Source organism: Mytilus californianus, unplaced genomic scaffold (genome assembly GCF_021869535.1).
Source record: "Mytilus californianus isolate M0D057914Y unplaced genomic scaffold, xbMytCali1.0.p SCAF_4, whole genome shotgun sequence".
Lineage (NCBI taxonomy): Eukaryota > Metazoa > Mollusca > Bivalvia > Mytilida > Mytilidae > Mytilus > Mytilus californianus.
The window spans coordinates 93,494,074-93,512,126 of NW_026262690.1; the positions used below are offsets into that span (position 1 = coordinate 93,494,074).

The 18,053-nt window shown below is 31.1% G+C and overlaps 1 protein-coding gene across 1 annotated transcript in view; it reads left to right on the plus strand.

The window, feature by feature from the left end:
• The window catches only part of LOC127698853 (uncharacterized), a 66,484-nt gene that overhangs the window by 3,653 nt on the left and 44,778 nt on the right, over positions 1-18,053 (plus strand). The window contains exons 2-3 of the mRNA XM_052202548.1: positions 5,979-6,325; positions 8,028-8,213. Of these exons, the coding sequence (XP_052058508.1) occupies positions 6,310-6,325; positions 8,028-8,213 (202 nt within the window). The 5' untranslated portion in view covers positions 5,979-6,309. The remainder of the gene's footprint in view (positions 1-5,978; positions 6,326-8,027; positions 8,214-18,053) is intronic.

Consider the following 18,053-nt stretch of genomic DNA (forward strand, 5'->3'; position numbering starts at 1 on the left):
GGTGGATAGTTGTTTCATTGGCAATCATACCACATCTCTTTATTTTTAATATTAATAAAGAAGATCTCCTTATTTTATATAAAATGAAGAAAACGGAATTGAAGGACTCCCAATCTAGACCCTCATACAGGCTCTTTGGAGCATTATTATTATTTTTAGACTTTTTTAATAATAGATATTTGCTTCTTCTAAGCCAAGTAAAGCATTAAGGTCTAAGTCAGATAAAAAAGAACTGCATTAAGTCAGAATTTATTGTTGGGCAACATGTAAACTGTCAATGTGTCAGTCTAGAATAAAGCAGGATTCATACTTAAGTTTATGTGGGCGGAACCAATTTTCATGGATTCAGGAAAAAAATATTTCGTATATAGATATAAGAAGATGTGGTATGAGTGCCAATGAGACAACTCTCCATCCAAGTCAAAATTTATAAAAGTAAACCATTATAGGTCAAAGTACAGTCTTTAACACAGAGCCTTGGCTCACACCGAACAGCAAGCTATAAAGGGCCCAAAAAATTACTAGTGTAAAACCATTCAAACGGGGAAAACCAATGGTCTAATCTATACAAAAAACAAGAAACGAGAAACACTTATGAACCACATCAACAAACGACAACTACTGAACATCAGATTCCTGACTTAGGACAGGTGCAAACAATTGCAGCGGGTTTAAACGTTTTAATGGTGCCATACATGTACTTGAATTTCATGGTTTTCACAAATTCTACATACAAACTTTAAGGAAATTTGTATTCATTGAACTTTTAGATTTGTGGTATCTTGAATTTATTTTTATAAATTTTTTTTTTAAATAGTACCGTATGAATGTTTATGAATTCACAGTATATATCATGTATGAGCAATTTCTTGTCCTGAAATATATGGATTTTTAAACATCAATTCATCAATACAATGTAGCACTTGTCACTTGTGGTAGATTGTAAGTGACCTCTTTTATATTCAATTTTGCAGAGTTGTCAAAATCTCTTTTTCTCTGGTGGTATTTGAAGAAAATCTGCTGATCCTCACTAGTATTTCTATTGCAAAATAAATACCAAAATTGTGTCTATTCTTTGCAAAATTTCGGTTGTCAAAACCTTTGGACACCACTTTTCGAGAACTCTGATTTTGTTAACTTGTGTTTTTTTAAGTTGCTGTAACATTCAAAATTAAACCTTTTATTTAAAATGTTAATCAAACTGGTCATTATGGCGACAGTATTGGCTGGTTGTATTTGGAAACATTTGAAAAAATTTTAAAATGTGTTGCAAAAATGCTTTATGGCATAGTCTGTTCGAATGAGTTCTGTTTGCAGACTAAAAGGTTGAGTTCCTAAAAACTGTTTCAATATTAAAAATATTTTTTATGTGTCAGATTAGGAAACTTATCTGTAGTCTTTATTTGCACCAGGCCTTGTGGTCCTAAACATTTTGAATACAATAATCGTCTTCAGACTCAGAATGCAGCCATTCAAAATACTGGATTTGGTGTTTCAAGCACAAATTTTGTTCACTGAGTACTGAATAAAGTTAAATGACCGAGTGCCCTGGATGTTTTTTTTTCTAGAATCGACTTAAGAATCAATGGCAGATACATGTAGTTTCTGTTACATGTAAATTTATTCATAACTTGACTTGACCTGGGACATGTTGTTTAAACATATATGTTGACCTCATGGTGTCATTTTAGTTTGACTATTGTGACACCAGACAGCTGTAGCAACATACAGGGATCACATCTGTCATCTTTCTTGTCACATTTTGTTAATTTTCAAAGGTTAGTAACCGCTTGACAGAATTTCATCAAACTTGACCAGATTCTTAAATGGAAAAATAAGGTGTGCCTTTGCTATTTAATATTTTTATCTGTGATTTTTGGGTTTTTCAAAACATAAACATGGACTCAGTTTCTTTATTTGCTTCATTTTAAAAATGACTACAGGCCTTGTGGTCTTAAAACTTTCGAGTACAATTATTATACTCAGATCGTACTCAGACTCAGAAATCAACCAATCAAAATACTGGATTTGGTGTTTCGAGCACAATTTTTGTACTCCAAGTACTGAGTACAGTTTTATGACCAAGAGCCCAGATCTCAACCGAACTTGTAATCTTTTAGAGAACTTAAAGTTGTGCTATTGCTATTGCAATTTTAATTCTTTTATTTTAAGTGATTTATGGGGTTCCCTATACCAAAACATGGACAAAGTTAATTCAGCTTACATATATATCATTTTGAGAGTGAAGGCGATATATCACTTCTTTAAAAAACATGTACATTTTATTTTGTTTTTAACTCGCCTGCGATGAAAGTCACAGTATGAGAGACATAGGGATTACAATTATGCGGCAGCGGCAAGTATTTGTATAATGATTTATATTTCTGTAGCTATAAGACCTGGATGCTTCATACCTTGTATGCAAATACCTTATGTTACGAAGTTTGGGTCTGTCAAATGTCCGTAGTCCTTGACCTCATTTTCATGGTTCAGTGATGGCTTGAAAAAAAATTATTGTGCTTTTGAAAAGTGAAATACTCTCTTATTATGAGAAATAGGATAACTTTATTTGGTATATGGGTTCCTTGCAAGGTTTACATGTCCATCTGGTAGGGTTCACGTGACCTCAACCTCATTTCATGGATCATGAGTGATCAAGGTTAAAGTTATGTGGTCAAGTCTGTATCTCAGAGACTATAAGCAGTAGGTCAGCTATATTTGATGTATGGAATGATTGTAAGTTGTACATGTCTGTCTTGCAGGGTTCATATGACCTTGACCTCATTTCTTGGTTTATTGGTCAATGTTAAAATATTATGTTGATCTGTTTCTGCTATAAGCAATAGGACCACTGCATTTGGTGTTTGGAATGATTGTAAGGTGTACATGTTTGTCTGAAATGGTTCAGCTGACAGTGACTTCATTTTCATGGATCATTGATAATGTTAGTGATTGAGATACTTGATATTTGGTAAAATCAGACATTTCAGCATGTGCATTCTTATTTTTGGAAAGATTGAAACTATTGTCTTTCCTAAGGCGCAGGCCCTTCATTATACATCTCAATAAACAAATACTTGGTCTCATTATTGAATACACAGATGTATATATAAGATGTTTGATATTTGATATATATAGAAATGATAGATTTATTCATTGCCTATTACTTTTGATCTACACTACATAAAGTGATTCTATAAATTATGTCTGAAAGAAATGTGATTAAGGATTAACAAGATTTTTTTTCAAAAGAAGAGGCAAAACATTAAATCTACACATAAAAAAAGGTATTCAAGTATTGAATACAGGAAGTGTACTTTTGCAATTAAGAATGAATCACCATTTCAATAAAATAAGTTTTTTTTTATTTGTTTATGTTCAAAAGGTACATATTATCGGAATATATATTAACTTATAAATTGAATTGAAATACGCTCTACAACTTTTAATCTACAGTGTCATAATCATGATAATTGTTTTCAAAATCAATATGCAATTCTTAGAGGAGAAAAATAGTAAACCTATGTTTCAACTTACAACCTTAAAGCCTCAAAACAACCTTTTTAAATAAATTTTTGGAGACAATAAAGATCCTAATTTTAGTTTTAGATCTTAAAGTCTATCTTTTGTACCTATGTTTTACAAGGATAATTGATAAACTTTATTAGAAGAATCTTCATTTGGAAATTTATTCTGTTTCTAAAGATAAAACATAAAAGGTGAAACATGTAATGGGGAACAATATTTATACCCCACGCAAATTTTTTTATCGACAGGAATTTATGAATCAATTTTTTTTCCAGGAGTTACACCCCTTTGAACTTATTTGCCCAATATACTACTGCAACCTTTTGTCAATGCAACTCCTCTGAAACCACACAACAGAATTTCATGAAACTTTGTAGATAATAAGGACATACTATGTAGATTGACAGGAAATTATGATTCAATTTTTTTTTTCTTACACTTATTTTATTTCTCCAATGACAAAGTGGGGACATGGGGTATGTAAGCGCGCTCACTAAGGTTCTTTAATTGGTTGAGATATGAAATTGCAATTGAAACAAAATTCTTGTGCCAATTAAGGGACCCGCTATCATTGATTCACATAATTTATATTTTATCTACTGAAAAAGTGCATATCCTTCTAAAGACCTGCAGTTAATGCAATTGTCAGCAACAGTGCTATATTAATGTTCTTTTTTAGGGAAAGATTGCATGAAATGCAATCAAAACCCTATGGTACTGACTTGATATCTAAATCTTCCAAGGTTTATCACTACTTTTGAGATACACAAAATATAGTGCATTGATCATAACATTCTAAACATCCTATCCATGAACATTTCCAAAAATTTATCAATGAAATATATGCTCAGATATTCAAGTTACAAAATGATGTTATACTTGTCAAGAAAATTACATAACTTGTGAAAGGTGCAGGAATCTAATATCTGTTTTAAAAATATCAATGATGTCATTGTTAAAGTAATCTTTAAAATTAGAGTTATCTTCCTTTGTCTGTAATTGTAGTTGAATCAGCTACAACCAATGCTTTATACAATGCAATGTTTAATTTTATTTCCCTCTGATAAATAAAAGCAATCTTAACCCTTCAGTGCTTATAAGCACTTTGATTGTCCTCATCATACCTAAATGTAATTTGAAATTATTCAAACTACTCTTCCAATCTTTCCATGAGTGATCTGCATCACTTTGATGCTGAGGACAAAATTATTAGTACTTGTGTTTTTTGGTTTTCAAACCTACTCCTTTTTATGCCGAAAAATTTCTACTGTAAAGTTTTTATTGGTACTTTAGTGCAAATCTTGACCAAATAGCAAGTGGTCCACAGTGGTACCCATTCACCAAAAAAAATTGGCAAAATAAAGTAAAAAACTGGCTACCTGCCTACCCAATTTTTCTTAAGGAGGAAACCCTAATCACACATATTTTTGTGTGGCCTTGCTGCAGATTTCTTTGTACATGTATTTACTGTAGATTCGTTATTGTTCGTGTGGTACTAGTTAACATGTATGTAGATGACATATAATACATGTATATGTGAAGTTGAACCATAAATAAGTCTAAATTGAAAACAACGTTCAAACCTATGATTGCGTTGGATAAAAACCGCAATTTTATACGTGTGCATGCAAAACAAATTTCTTGGTAGGGGGTCTAAATACAGCACAAACAACATTTTCCAAAAGACCAAAAAAGTGAAAAAAGGTTATTTTAACAAAACGCATTTGACTAACAGGTCGAACAACAGATGTTCTTTAACCCTGCTGACTGCCATTGGCGATTGCCAAATAAATGGATCACAAGATGTAACAAAATGGATCTTTATTATTAATTTAATACCAAACAGAAAACAATAAACTTGCGGAAAAGATGGTATACTGCAAACATGAGGTGCAAAAATTTGTACACCATATCCGGATTTCGACAATTAATGTCTCTTCAGTGATGTTAGGAATCGAAATGGTATTTGGAAGGCCATATAATTTTACCTCAATTTAGGATAGACTCTTGAATTTTGAAGAGTTGGATAGGATGAACGGATCATATAAACCCGAAGGCAAATATAATACAAGCCCAAACGAAGTTGAACCATACACATATTAGTTTTTCTATCAAGAAAAATTAAAGTATTCAACAAATTAAAAATTGTTTAAACCATGAAATCAATGAGCCACTAAAATACATTTTTTTTAACCACTTAAAAAACAGAATATAAAGACAATATATATCTGATATGATTGCCAGTTGACGTTGAATATAGACTTTAATTTTATGATGAAAAATGTATATAAAGAACTTGCATAATTCGGAATTACAACTACGAAAAGATTATTTTTGTTGTGGTTATAACATTTTATGAGGACTCTTACTAGAGTAAGTAACTATCATAAAGTCTATCATAAAAATGGAAATTGATTGTATATGATTACCTGTACTATATTTTATTGCAGGGAGAAGTGAAATTGACAACATTTCTGGTCTAAACTTAAAAGATCTAGTTGTGGAAGAAGCCTTGTGATTTGTGTCAAAGGCATTTAGACTGCTGAGTTTAAAGAGGAGATTTGCCCTAAATGTTATTTTTCTGGTAGAGAGCCTAGAGAAGTATCATTTATTTGGAAAGATTATGGTTTGCAAAACAACTGTTACTAACTTATAGACAGTAGAAAGCTGAATACTTTGGCCTTGTCTGTCAGTTATTCCACAAATTCAGGAAGAGACTTTAGAACACAGACAAGTAGATCGTACGATAAATAAAGCTGTCCTACAACAAGTTTGAGGACAATGGCAGATAAAACAGGTAACAATGCCATAATTAGGTATTCATGTCGAGGTCATTGAAATTGGCTGTCGATCATGTCCATTGATAAAAATTGGTCACGAAAGTATTTAACCCATTGCTTACATGAACAAAATTTTGGCGATTTTCAAGGATTTTTCAATCATGACTTTAATTATATTAAATAAGCCTGTATGGTTTAAGTTTGACATCTTCCTCATAATTGTTGTCGATTAAGTTTTCAATGATTTATGAATGTCATGTTTTCCCCAAATTTAAGATTTTATCAAGATTATCAGGATTATCAAGATTATCAAGACGTAATCATGATGTCTATGTATGGTAAGTGCAGAGCATATATGCTAATTAGTTAGTTAGACTTTAAAATTGGATATTTTCTCAGGTTGCTATTTTTTAGATTTCATTGCATAAACTTTCAAGCTGGATTAAATTCCCATGTTGTCCTTTAAACCAATATTGTTGCTTTCTTAAAACTATTTGCAACGGGATACTTTTGTGCATATATAATGTGATAGAGAAATATACGATTATTTCCACATTCAGAGTAATGGAAATGGAATAAAAAGACAATATTTTAGAGTGAATTATCCCACGTCGCCAGCATACACAATGAAAAATCATGACTCGGAGAGATTTTTAACAGAATCACCTTGGCAATCATACCACATCTTCTTATTTTTATATTATGTGTATAGTAAGATGTGGAAACATCACAAATGATTCTTAACTGTGTCAAGTCTAATTATAAAGAACCCTAATATCATAATAAGACCATAGAACTTTAACAGCCTTAGAACTCCCAGTTCACATCACATTTTGTTGTGGTCCTTATCAAAGTCTGGTAAAATTAAGGCAAAGTTTGAGAATCTTTATTGCAGTCTTAGTTAGTTGAGGGAACTGTCGACCTGTTTTTTTTTTACTGTTCCATTTGCCCAGGAATGTGATTTTGTTTTAAAAAAGCACATTTTAAAATTTTATTCATTGTATGTGGATTACAGTCAAAAGATCGAATCACTTTTCTGATTTTAAAATATCTGCCTGCAATAGGCATCACACCTTTAGAGAATAAAATGTAAACGTCAAAAATGACTGATAGGAAAATGTATTGTGTTGAATAACAATGTGGATTAGTTATTATGAGTACATAAAATTCAAAGGTATGGTATTATTTTTTCCAATCTGATTCTTTCACATGTTAAAAAATAGTTTCTTGTTAAAGACCATTTTTTACCTCTTGTTTTGGTGTTATTGGGTTGATGTTTCATTGACTTTTACACTAGTGTAACAATGCTACTTTAGAACCATTCTATTTTTCTAGAATATGTAATAAATTTTAAATTTATTATAAATAATAAACTAGTTTTCAAGGAAATACAATATTTGAATATTAGTCACAAGGTCATGATAAAATGTCTTTGATTTTAAAGCAGATTCTAAAAAAAGAAAGATTTAAAAATAGATTTGAGATAGAAAAAAAAATGTAATTTTTGAAACCTCTTCTAAAGTCACTTTCCAAAAAATCTTTTGGATTTTTTTGTCCAAATTGGTCACATGAAAAGCCACAAAAGGAAGAGAAAGTTTGTGGGTATGATATGCAATAATATAATGGGAGATAACTTTTGTTTACTTGGAAAAAATCCATTAAAATGCTTTATTGAATGGGAAATAACTCTTGCTTACCCTTTTTTAACTACCTTTTCAGCTGATCAAGTTCCAGTACTAAGTATGGAAAAATCAGACAATAATGATGATGTAATAATCATAGAAAAAGAAATTCAAAATACTCAACAGAAAAAAGATAAAGAAAATGTTTCAAAAGTAACACCAAAAAAGTCATCGGAGCCTAAACAGACCAAACAAGCCAATAAAAAGAAGACAAATAAAAAAGGTAAGACAAAGCTGCCAGAAAAAAAAAATATAAAAAATTATTAGTATGGAACCTGGTGTGAAATTTGGAAACATGCTTAATGTGTAATTTCCATCAACCATTGGAGACAAAAAATATGGTTGGAACAATTCTTAAAGTAATACAAAAGTTCTGTTACATTTTTGTACTAGAAAAAGTGTTGAACTTCTATATAGTGTTATAGATCACTGTGAATTCATATCTTCAACTGTTGTCAGTGGGCTTTGTCGAACTTTCTATGATAAGTAACAAAGTTCAATGGCCAAACCTTTTTTTTTCAGATGTAAAGTTGTTTTCAGACTAATCATAAACATTTTGCATTAACCAATTTTACCCCATGATTTTATTAGCATGGTCACACCAACTTAGGGCTGTGTAAAGATTATTTAATACTACATTATATATTATTCAGGTTTCAGAGAGGGTATAGTATGTGGCATTCCCCACTTAAGGTTTTTATTCCCTGAGCCGAAGGTAAAGTGTCACATTATTTACCCTGTCTTAAACCTGATAGACTTATTCTGCCTTAACATATTTTCCAGTACATTTTGTACTAGTTATTTGGTGAACATTCACCGTTATAAGAGTATAGATATTGACTTAAATTTTGTATTGAGTTATTTTACTGTTGTAAGAATTTATTCATGCAGTATATATATTATATTTGTACATTAGTACAACTCAGCAAGATACAAAATGTAATTCAAGATTCTCAGTTTTGTCAAGCAAGAGTTATGGGACTTTGTTCATGATAAAAGTTTTTTTGGCAATGTCTTATCAGAAATGGGATTAACAAAGTTAGGCTCACTTGTGAATATGACAGCTTTTGCTTGTTTGATTCTAGTATAGAGTTATGGAAAGAGAGATGTTTTTTTCTGTTTTTCAGATTAAATTAATTTTATAGATATTCTCACACACATACTAACATCAAACTCATTAACTCTTAGGAAGTTTTTCATAATATTATTATTATTATTATTATTAGGAATGACATGATAAATTCCTCAATATTTTAGTAGGGATGATTATAAATTGTCTTATTGGAAAGATTTAATTTTAAAATGCTATATTATGAGAAAAAGTATAATTGTATGTTAAAAGGACAGAAAAGGTAACTGGAACACCAAGATCACCAAACACAACCCCTGTACTTTTTTTATGCCCCCTCCTAACAATTTTACTGAGATTTTTAAACAAGGACTATTCAATCTTATTTACTAAATTCTGTGAAACAGAACTTTTCACTATAATTTTGTTATTGTGGGCATGTTTTAGCAATGAAATTAGTACCGGTAACTTACATAGAAATAGCTTGTAAAAAATATATTTTTCTCAGACTGGAAACCATATAAATTTATCACCATATACTAAAATTAATTTTACAGACCACAATACATATACAATATTAGGTCAACGTCAGAAAAATATAAACTTTTTTGTATGAGGCTGAGAAACTGGGGAAGGGCGAGGTTTTACTGAGCCCTTCCCCAGTTTTGTGCCGAAAAGTAAAAAGTTTATATTTTTCTGACATTGACCTAATATTGTTTTTATACTGCAACTTGAATTAATACATTGATAGTTATTTAAATTTTAACACAAATTTCAAACTTATTTTCCTCCCTTAATGAACCCCTGATGATATTTCTGCAAAACAAACTTTTAATATATGTAAAATTTATGAAATATAATTTATTATACCTACAGACTTTATTGTTTGGATATGTAGTAATCATCCTGTGTATCTGCCCATAAAAATTATAAGCTAAACTTCTCCTAAAATATCCAAACAATCGTATGATACGATGGAAGCAAACCAATACATGTAAGCTATTTTAAAGGGAATAATGGAATTTATTTTGAAACTTTTTAAGGTGAATTTTGGATAATTGATAGATTGATTATTGTGTATTTAAGGTAAAATTAAAAAGAGGGAGATAGGGAGAAGAAAGCTCACATGACCTCTAATTTCAAACCTCTCTATTTTGTACCGATGTAACCAAACAGATATCTTTAGTTTGAGAAAATGACAAGGAAAAGGATTTAACTAGGTTTATGAAGGCTGAAATGCTCGAGAGTTGAGAAAATGGGGTTATCTTAATGGTTAAAAAAATTGAAAGTCATCGAAGATTGAAATGTTCAGTGTAAACAAAATGGAGATAATGGCATGAAAAAGACTTGAAGAAAAGTAAAATGTGTTAAAAATTTGGGTTAAAAAAAAGGGAGAAAAAAAGATACCTAGGTGGTGATAAAAAATGTTCCAAAAACAAACCGGCGACACCACGTCAAAAGAGTAACAATTAAAAGGCAAACAACAGTCCCCAAGACACTAAAGAAAACTTAAATTTGAACAACTTGAATCCCATGGAAAAAACCAAAAATGATTAGCTACTATGTTTAATAATTAGTTTAATATTATGATAAATATTACTCACAGAAGGCACAATTACTTCCAGATAATTGGGCCTCGAACATAATCTTTGGTACATGCAATGTACTTGAAATTAAAAATTAAACGAAAATGTCATTATTACAAATTTGATAAAGAATATGTAGGAGTCATTGTATATTTTTGATAGAACCGATATAGCTGTCAAAAGGTTGGCATTATATTGATGATTATTTCTCTTCTTTACAAGCTATAGTAACTGGAGTACAAGGACAAGATTTAGTAAATAATCTATATAAGTTTGCGGTTATATGTATATGTTTTTTTTCAATCTTTTAAATCTTGAGTGATAAGGTATAATTAAATCCTTAAATAGATGAAGCAATTTAAATCGTTCAGGGAGTGGTTCTTAAATTTGGCTTTATCATTATGTGGAAGGAAGTCTCTTATTTATGTTGTTAAACAGAGTCTTTAGAAAATTTTGTTTATTTTTAGCGAAGATGTTTAAACAGCTATCCAGTATAGTTGTTATTTATGTACATAATCAAGGTTTTAGAGTTCATACGTTTTGACTTAATTGTTTGGACAATATGCGACAGAAATAGTTTTTAAAATTTTAAAAAGTCACCATGAAATTGCAGATATGATTGAATACAGTTTCTTGATCAGTAAGGAAATCTGAGATTGTAATTACTTTTTTTTCATTCCATGTTAAATTTGATGCTTTAAAATCTCGATTTCTTATGTTCTCACATCAAAATTATTAGGGCCAGGTATAATCTGTTTTGTCTAATCCTTTAAATTTAGAAAATTCATTGATTCTTAGTGTGCGATTTTAATTGTTTATCTTAATATATATTCCTTTCTCATATTCTAATATGTCTTTTTTCAATAATCGAAAACTGAAATAAAAGTATTGGTGACCTAGTGAGACAGCATTTATTAATATACAATCAAAATCACATTTAGAAAATACTGTAGCAACCTTTTTTTCAATTGTTAGTTTTCATCTTGTATGGCATTCGTTGATGAGCAAGTAGGTTATATCGTTGACCAATTTCCAAGTTGACCTTTGGCATCAATGGAAGAAATATTTGTTACTTTTTGCTGACCCTGCGACTTTTGTCGCAAAAGCGACACATAGCGATCCTACATTCCGTCGTTGTCGGCGTCAACAAATATTCACTCTGTGGTTACAGTTTTTATACGACCGCAAAAAAATTTTGTGGTCGTATATTGGTATGACGTTGGCGTCGTCGTCGTCGTCGTCGTCGTCGTCGTCGTCCGGCGTCGTCGTCGTCCTGCGTCGTCGTCCGAATACATTTTGGTTTTCGCACTCTAACTTTAGTTTAAGTGAATGGATCTTTTTGAAATTTGACCATAAGGTTAAATACCACAAAAGGAAGGTTGGGATTGATTTTGGGGGTTATGGTACCAACAGTTAAGGAATTAGGGGCCAAAAAGGGGCCAAAAATGAGCATTTTCTAGTTTCCAGACAATAACTGTGGAACGGTGTATGGATCTCTCTGAAATTATACTACAAGTTTCCATACCACAAAGGGATGGTTAGGATTTGCTTTGGGGGGTTATGGCTCAAACCGTTTAGGAATTAGGGGCAAAAAAGGGGGAAAAACAAGGTTGTCCTGGTTAATGGACAAATACTTTAGTACAAAACATAATTTAAAGCAGTGTAAGGGAGATAAATCAAATACATCATTGAAATTATCTCCCTTACACTGCTTTTAAATTATGTATAAAGTAATGGTTAATGAACAATAAAGATAATCTAAAACAGTGTAAGGGAGGTAATCCAAATACAACGTTTTGGTTACTTCCCTTACACTGCTTTTAAATTATGTTTAAAGAAATGCATATTTATAAAGGAAGACCAGTAAAAATATCTGCAAATGTTTTCATCTTTTTTTTTTACAAAAAAATCCATATGAAAGATTTGACACTATATTTTTATTAATTCTATTATAAAATAGATTAAGTTAGCACTATGGTAAATTTAAATGGGTAATTATGGTTGCCAACTCCATTGGAAATTTGAATTGAGATTATGACCATATCTTGAGGGAAAGAATTTTTTTGGGGGAAAAAGGGGGGGGGGATAAAAAGAAATTGTGGGGGGCCAATTTTTTCTCATTTCAGATTTCAGAAATTAAAAAGAATTATTCTTCAAATATTTTTTTTTTTTCAAATTTCAAATATTGAAAAATTTCAAGAAGTAATCTTTAATTGCACAGTATGGCGCATTAGATTTGTAAAATCTTTGATCACATTTATTTATTTGTTATGCCGAATCTAACAGTGTATTTAGATTTTTAATTTTGGGTCCAGTTTTCAAATTGGTCTACATTAATGTCCAAAGGGTCCAAAATTAAACTTTGTTTGATTTTAGCAAAAATTGAATATATGAGGTTCTTTGATATGCTGAATCTAAACATGTATTTAGATTTTTGATTTTTGGCCCAGTTTTCAAGTTGGTCCAAATTGGGGTCCAAAATTAAACTTTGTTTGATTTCAACAAAAATTGAATATATGGGGTTCTTTGATATGCTGAATCTAACCATGTATTTAGATTTTTTATTTGTGGACCCCGTTATCTAATTGGTTCATATTGAGGTCAAAAGGGTCCAAAATTAAACTTTGTTTGATTTCATCTAAAATTGAATTATTGGGGTTCTTTGATATTCCAAATCTAACCGTGTATTCAGGTTTTTAATTTTGGGTCCTGTTTTTTAAATTGGTCTACATTGAGGTCCAAAGGGTCCAAAATTAAACTTAGTTTGATTTTAACAAAAATTGAATTCTTGGGGTTCTTTGATTTGCTGAATCTAAACATGTGTTTAGATTTTTGATTATGGGCCCAGTTTTCAAGTTGGTCCATGATAGGGTCCAGTATTTAAACTTTGTTTGATTTCAACAAAAATTGAATATATGGGGTTCTTTGATATGCTGAATCTAAACATGTATTTAGATTTTTGATTATGGGCCCAGTTTTCAAGTTGGTCCAAATTGGGGTCCAAAATTAAACTTTGTTTGATTTAAAAAAAAATTGAATATATGAGGTTCTTTTATATGCTGAATCTAACCATGTATTTAGATTTTTTATTTGTAGGCCCCGCTATCAAATTGGTTCATATTGAGGTCAAAAGGGTCCAAAATTAAACTTTGTTTGATTTCATCGAAAATTGAATTATTGGGGTTCTTTGATATGCCAAATCTAACCGTGTTTTTAGATTTTTAATTTTGGTCCCGTTTTTTAAATTGGTCTTCATTGAGGTCCAAAGGGTCCAAAATTAAACTTAGTTTGATTTTAACAAAAATTGAATTCTTGGGGTTCTTTGATATGCTGAATCTAAACATGTGTTTAGATTTTTGATTATGGGCCCAGTTTTCAAGTTGGTCCAAGTTGGGGTCCAAAATTAAACTTTTTTTGATTTCAACAAAAATTGAATATATGGGGTTCTTTGATATGCTGAATCTAACCATGAATTTAGATTTTTTATTTGTGGGCCCCGCTATCAAATTGGTTCATATTGAGGTCAAAAGGGTCCAAAATTAAACTTTGTTTGATTTGATCAAAAATTGAATTATTGGGGTTCTTTGATATTCCAAATCTAACCATGTATTTAGATTTTTAATTTTAAGTCCCATTTTTTAAATTGGTCTACATTAAGGTCCAAAGGGTCCAAAATTAAACTCAGTTTGATTTTAGCAAAAATTGAATTCTTGGGGTTCTTTGATATGCTGAATCTAAACATGTGTTTAGATTTTTGATTATGGGCCCAGTTTTCAAGTTTGTCCAAGTTGGGGTCCAAAATTAAACTTTGTTTGATTTTAACAAAAATTGAATATATGGGGTTCTTTGATATGCTGAATCTAACCATGTATTTTGATTTTGGACATTGGACCATAATAGGTAAATTAAAAAAAATCAAGTTCTTAGACCACATTCTTTCTGTGTCAGAAACCTATGCTGTGTCAAATATTTAATAACAATCCAAATTCAGAGCTGTATCAAGCTTGAATGTTGTGTCCATACTTGCCCCAACTGTTCAGGGTTCGACCTCTGCGGTCGTATCAAGCTGCGCCCCAGCGAAGCATTTTATTGAATTTTTAATAACTTTCTTAAACTATCCTGCATTTCAACCAAACTTGGACAGAAGCTTGTTTATGATCATAAGATAGTATCCAGAGGTAAATTTTATAAAAAAAAAATCCTGTTTATCCGTATTTTACTCATAAATGGACTTAGTTTTTCTACCAGTTAACATTACATTCACTCTGTGGTTAAAGTTTTTAAAATTTTAGTTACTTTCTTAAACTATCCTGGATTTGTACCACACTTGGACAGAAGCTTGTTTGTGATGATAAGATAGTATTCAAAAGTAAATTTTGTTAAAAAAAAAATCCTGTTTATCCATATTTTACTTATATATGGACTTAGTTTTTCTGCCAGTTAACATTACATTCACTTAGTGGTTAAAGCTTTCAAAATTTTAATAACTTTCTTAAACTATCCTGGATTTGTACCACACTTGGACAGAATAAAATTGAGAATGGAAATGGGGAATGTGTCAAAGAGACAACAACCCGACCATAGAGCAGACAACAGCCGAAGGCCACCAATGGGTCTTCAATGCAGCGAGAAACTCCCGCACCCAGAGGCGTCCTTCAGCTGGCCCCTAAACAAATATGTATACTAGTTCAGTGATAATGGACGTCATACTAAACTCCAAATTATACACAAGAAACTAAAATTAAAAATGATACAAGACTAACAAAGGCCAGAGGCTCCTGACTTGGGACAGGCGCAAAAATGCGGCGGGGTTAAACATGTTTTTTGAGATCTCAACCCTCCCCCTATACCTCTATCCAATGTAGAAAAAACAAACGTACAACAGTACGCACAGTAAAACTCAGTTTAAGAGAAGTCCGAGTCCGATGTCAGAATAGGTAACAAAAGAAAATAAACAAAATGACAATAATACATAAATAACAACAGACTACTAGCAGTTACTGACATGCCAGCTCCAGACCTCAATTAAACTGATTGAAAGATTATGTCTTCATCATATGAATATCAGGCACAATCCCTCCTGTTAGGGGTTAAGTATTATACCATCATAAAATATATGAGAAGAACATAACCCGTGTCATGCCAACAACTGGTTTTAGAATAAATATGTTTAATTCCGATGCAAAGACCCTATAAGTGAATCAATATTAAAGCCAAAATATGCAATCTTTAATGACCTGACAACAGTATTGTAACTATATCCCTTCTTAATAAGTCTGTTTAAAGGTTTTGTTAGCTTTTGAGGTGAATACTGACATTTTTGTGCTTTGTAAAGAATATTACCATAAAAGATTGGATGTGAAATACCCGAACGTATAAGATGTCTGCATGTTGAGTTATATTTACGAATGATGTCCTTATACCGATGATAAAATTTAGTAAATGTTTTGACTAGTTTATGATATCGAAAACCCTGGTGTAATAATTTTTCAGTAATACATAAATTTCTCTCGCTAAAATCTAATACGTTGTTACATACACGAGCGAATCTTACAAGTTGAGATATATAAACACCATAAGATGGTGACAAGGGAACGTCACCATCTAAAAATGGATAATTAACGATAGGAAATGAAAAATCATCTCATTTATCATAAATTTTTGTATTAAGCTTCCCGTTAATGATATAGATATCAAGATCGAGGAAAGGACAGTGGTCATTGTTAGTATTAGCTTTATTTAAAGTAAGTTCAACAGGATAAATTTCTTTAGTATACATACTGAAGTTGTCATTATTGAGAGTCAATATATCATCCAAATATCTAAAAGTATTGTTAAATTTTTGTATCAGATGTTGTTTCGATGGGTCTTTGCTGATTTTAGTCATAAATTGTAACTCATAACAATACAAAAACAGGTCCGCAATAAGTGGTGCACAGTTAGTCCCCATTGGAATTCAGATAACTTGACGATATACAGAATCTCCAAAGCGAACAAAAATGTTATCAAGTAAAAATTCAAGGGCAGATATAGTATCAAAGCTTGTTTATGATCAAAAGCTAGTATCTAGAAGGAAATTTTGTAAATGTATTTCCTGTTTTTCCGTATATTACTTATAAATGGACTTAGTTTTATTCCAGTTAACATTACGTACAGTCTGCAGTTAAAGTTTTTAAAACATTTATTAGATTCATAAACCTTCTTGGATTTTTTTACCAAACTTGAACAGAACTTCTTACAATCAAAAGATAGTATCTAGAGGAAAATTTTTAATAATTTTTCCCCCATTTTTGTTGAGCCTGCAACTAACAGCAAAAGTAAGCGAGACACTGGGTTCCATGGAACCCTTACGAATTTTTATTGATTTATAAGGTTGTATTTTAATTTTTTTTACAGCATAAATCAATGAATTGTAAATAATTATTTTTACATATCAATTTTTGATATTCCTTCTAGTTGCCAAGTCTGACCAATAGTGCAGATGGTTCTCATGGCAAGACTGAATCTTTAAAGTTTTCTCTCTCTCTCACCTTATGAGTCTGATATAGACTGAGGTATTCTTTACTCATTCTTTCAAAGTTAACTACTGTGTGGTTGCTTTGGAATCCAATGAGCTGATGTACTTGTTTCAATCAATCTGTGACAAAAAGATTAGTTTTATTATTGTGCAACCACATGGAATTTATGGATTAAATTGACCAACTATTTTATGACATGTGATACATTTGTAAACTATCATTTAAGGATTATGGGATAATGATTATTACAAAAATTTATCATAATTGAACAGAACCAAATCGGAAAATCTTGCAACGACACAGATCGTAACCAAGAAAGTTACTTTATGGCTGAATCCTTATAAACTGTGAAGAGTAAACTAGTTTGAAGATACGGTCTATTCATTTATTTTCATATATATATAATTTTTATGTAGATTGAGAAAAAAATGCATTTTTGTTGATATTTGATTTCGTGGATTTGCTATAATCTGCATACAAGCCTATAGAAACTTTGTACTCTGTTGAACATTTAAATTCCTGGTTCACCTTTATGCACGAAATCCATGTAAATTGGTTTCCCATAAATAATAATGAATCCACAGTGTGCAAACAGTCAACATGTGTTTTGGGAAGCAATATTGCCTTCCAGACCTGTCTTTTGGCTCAAAACATAGCACTTGTATTGTGCCCCTAAAAAAAAAAAAAAAAAAACAGAACAAGAAAATGTAAGAAGATACCAAGGGAGCAATGAAAAACCTCAAAGTTAAAGAAAGAAAGACAGACAGACAACACCATGGTCAAGAGAAAGACAGACAACACCATGGTCAAAAGAACAACAGACAGACAACACCATGGTCAAAAGAAAGACAGACAGACAGACAACACCATGGTCAAGAGAAAGACAGACA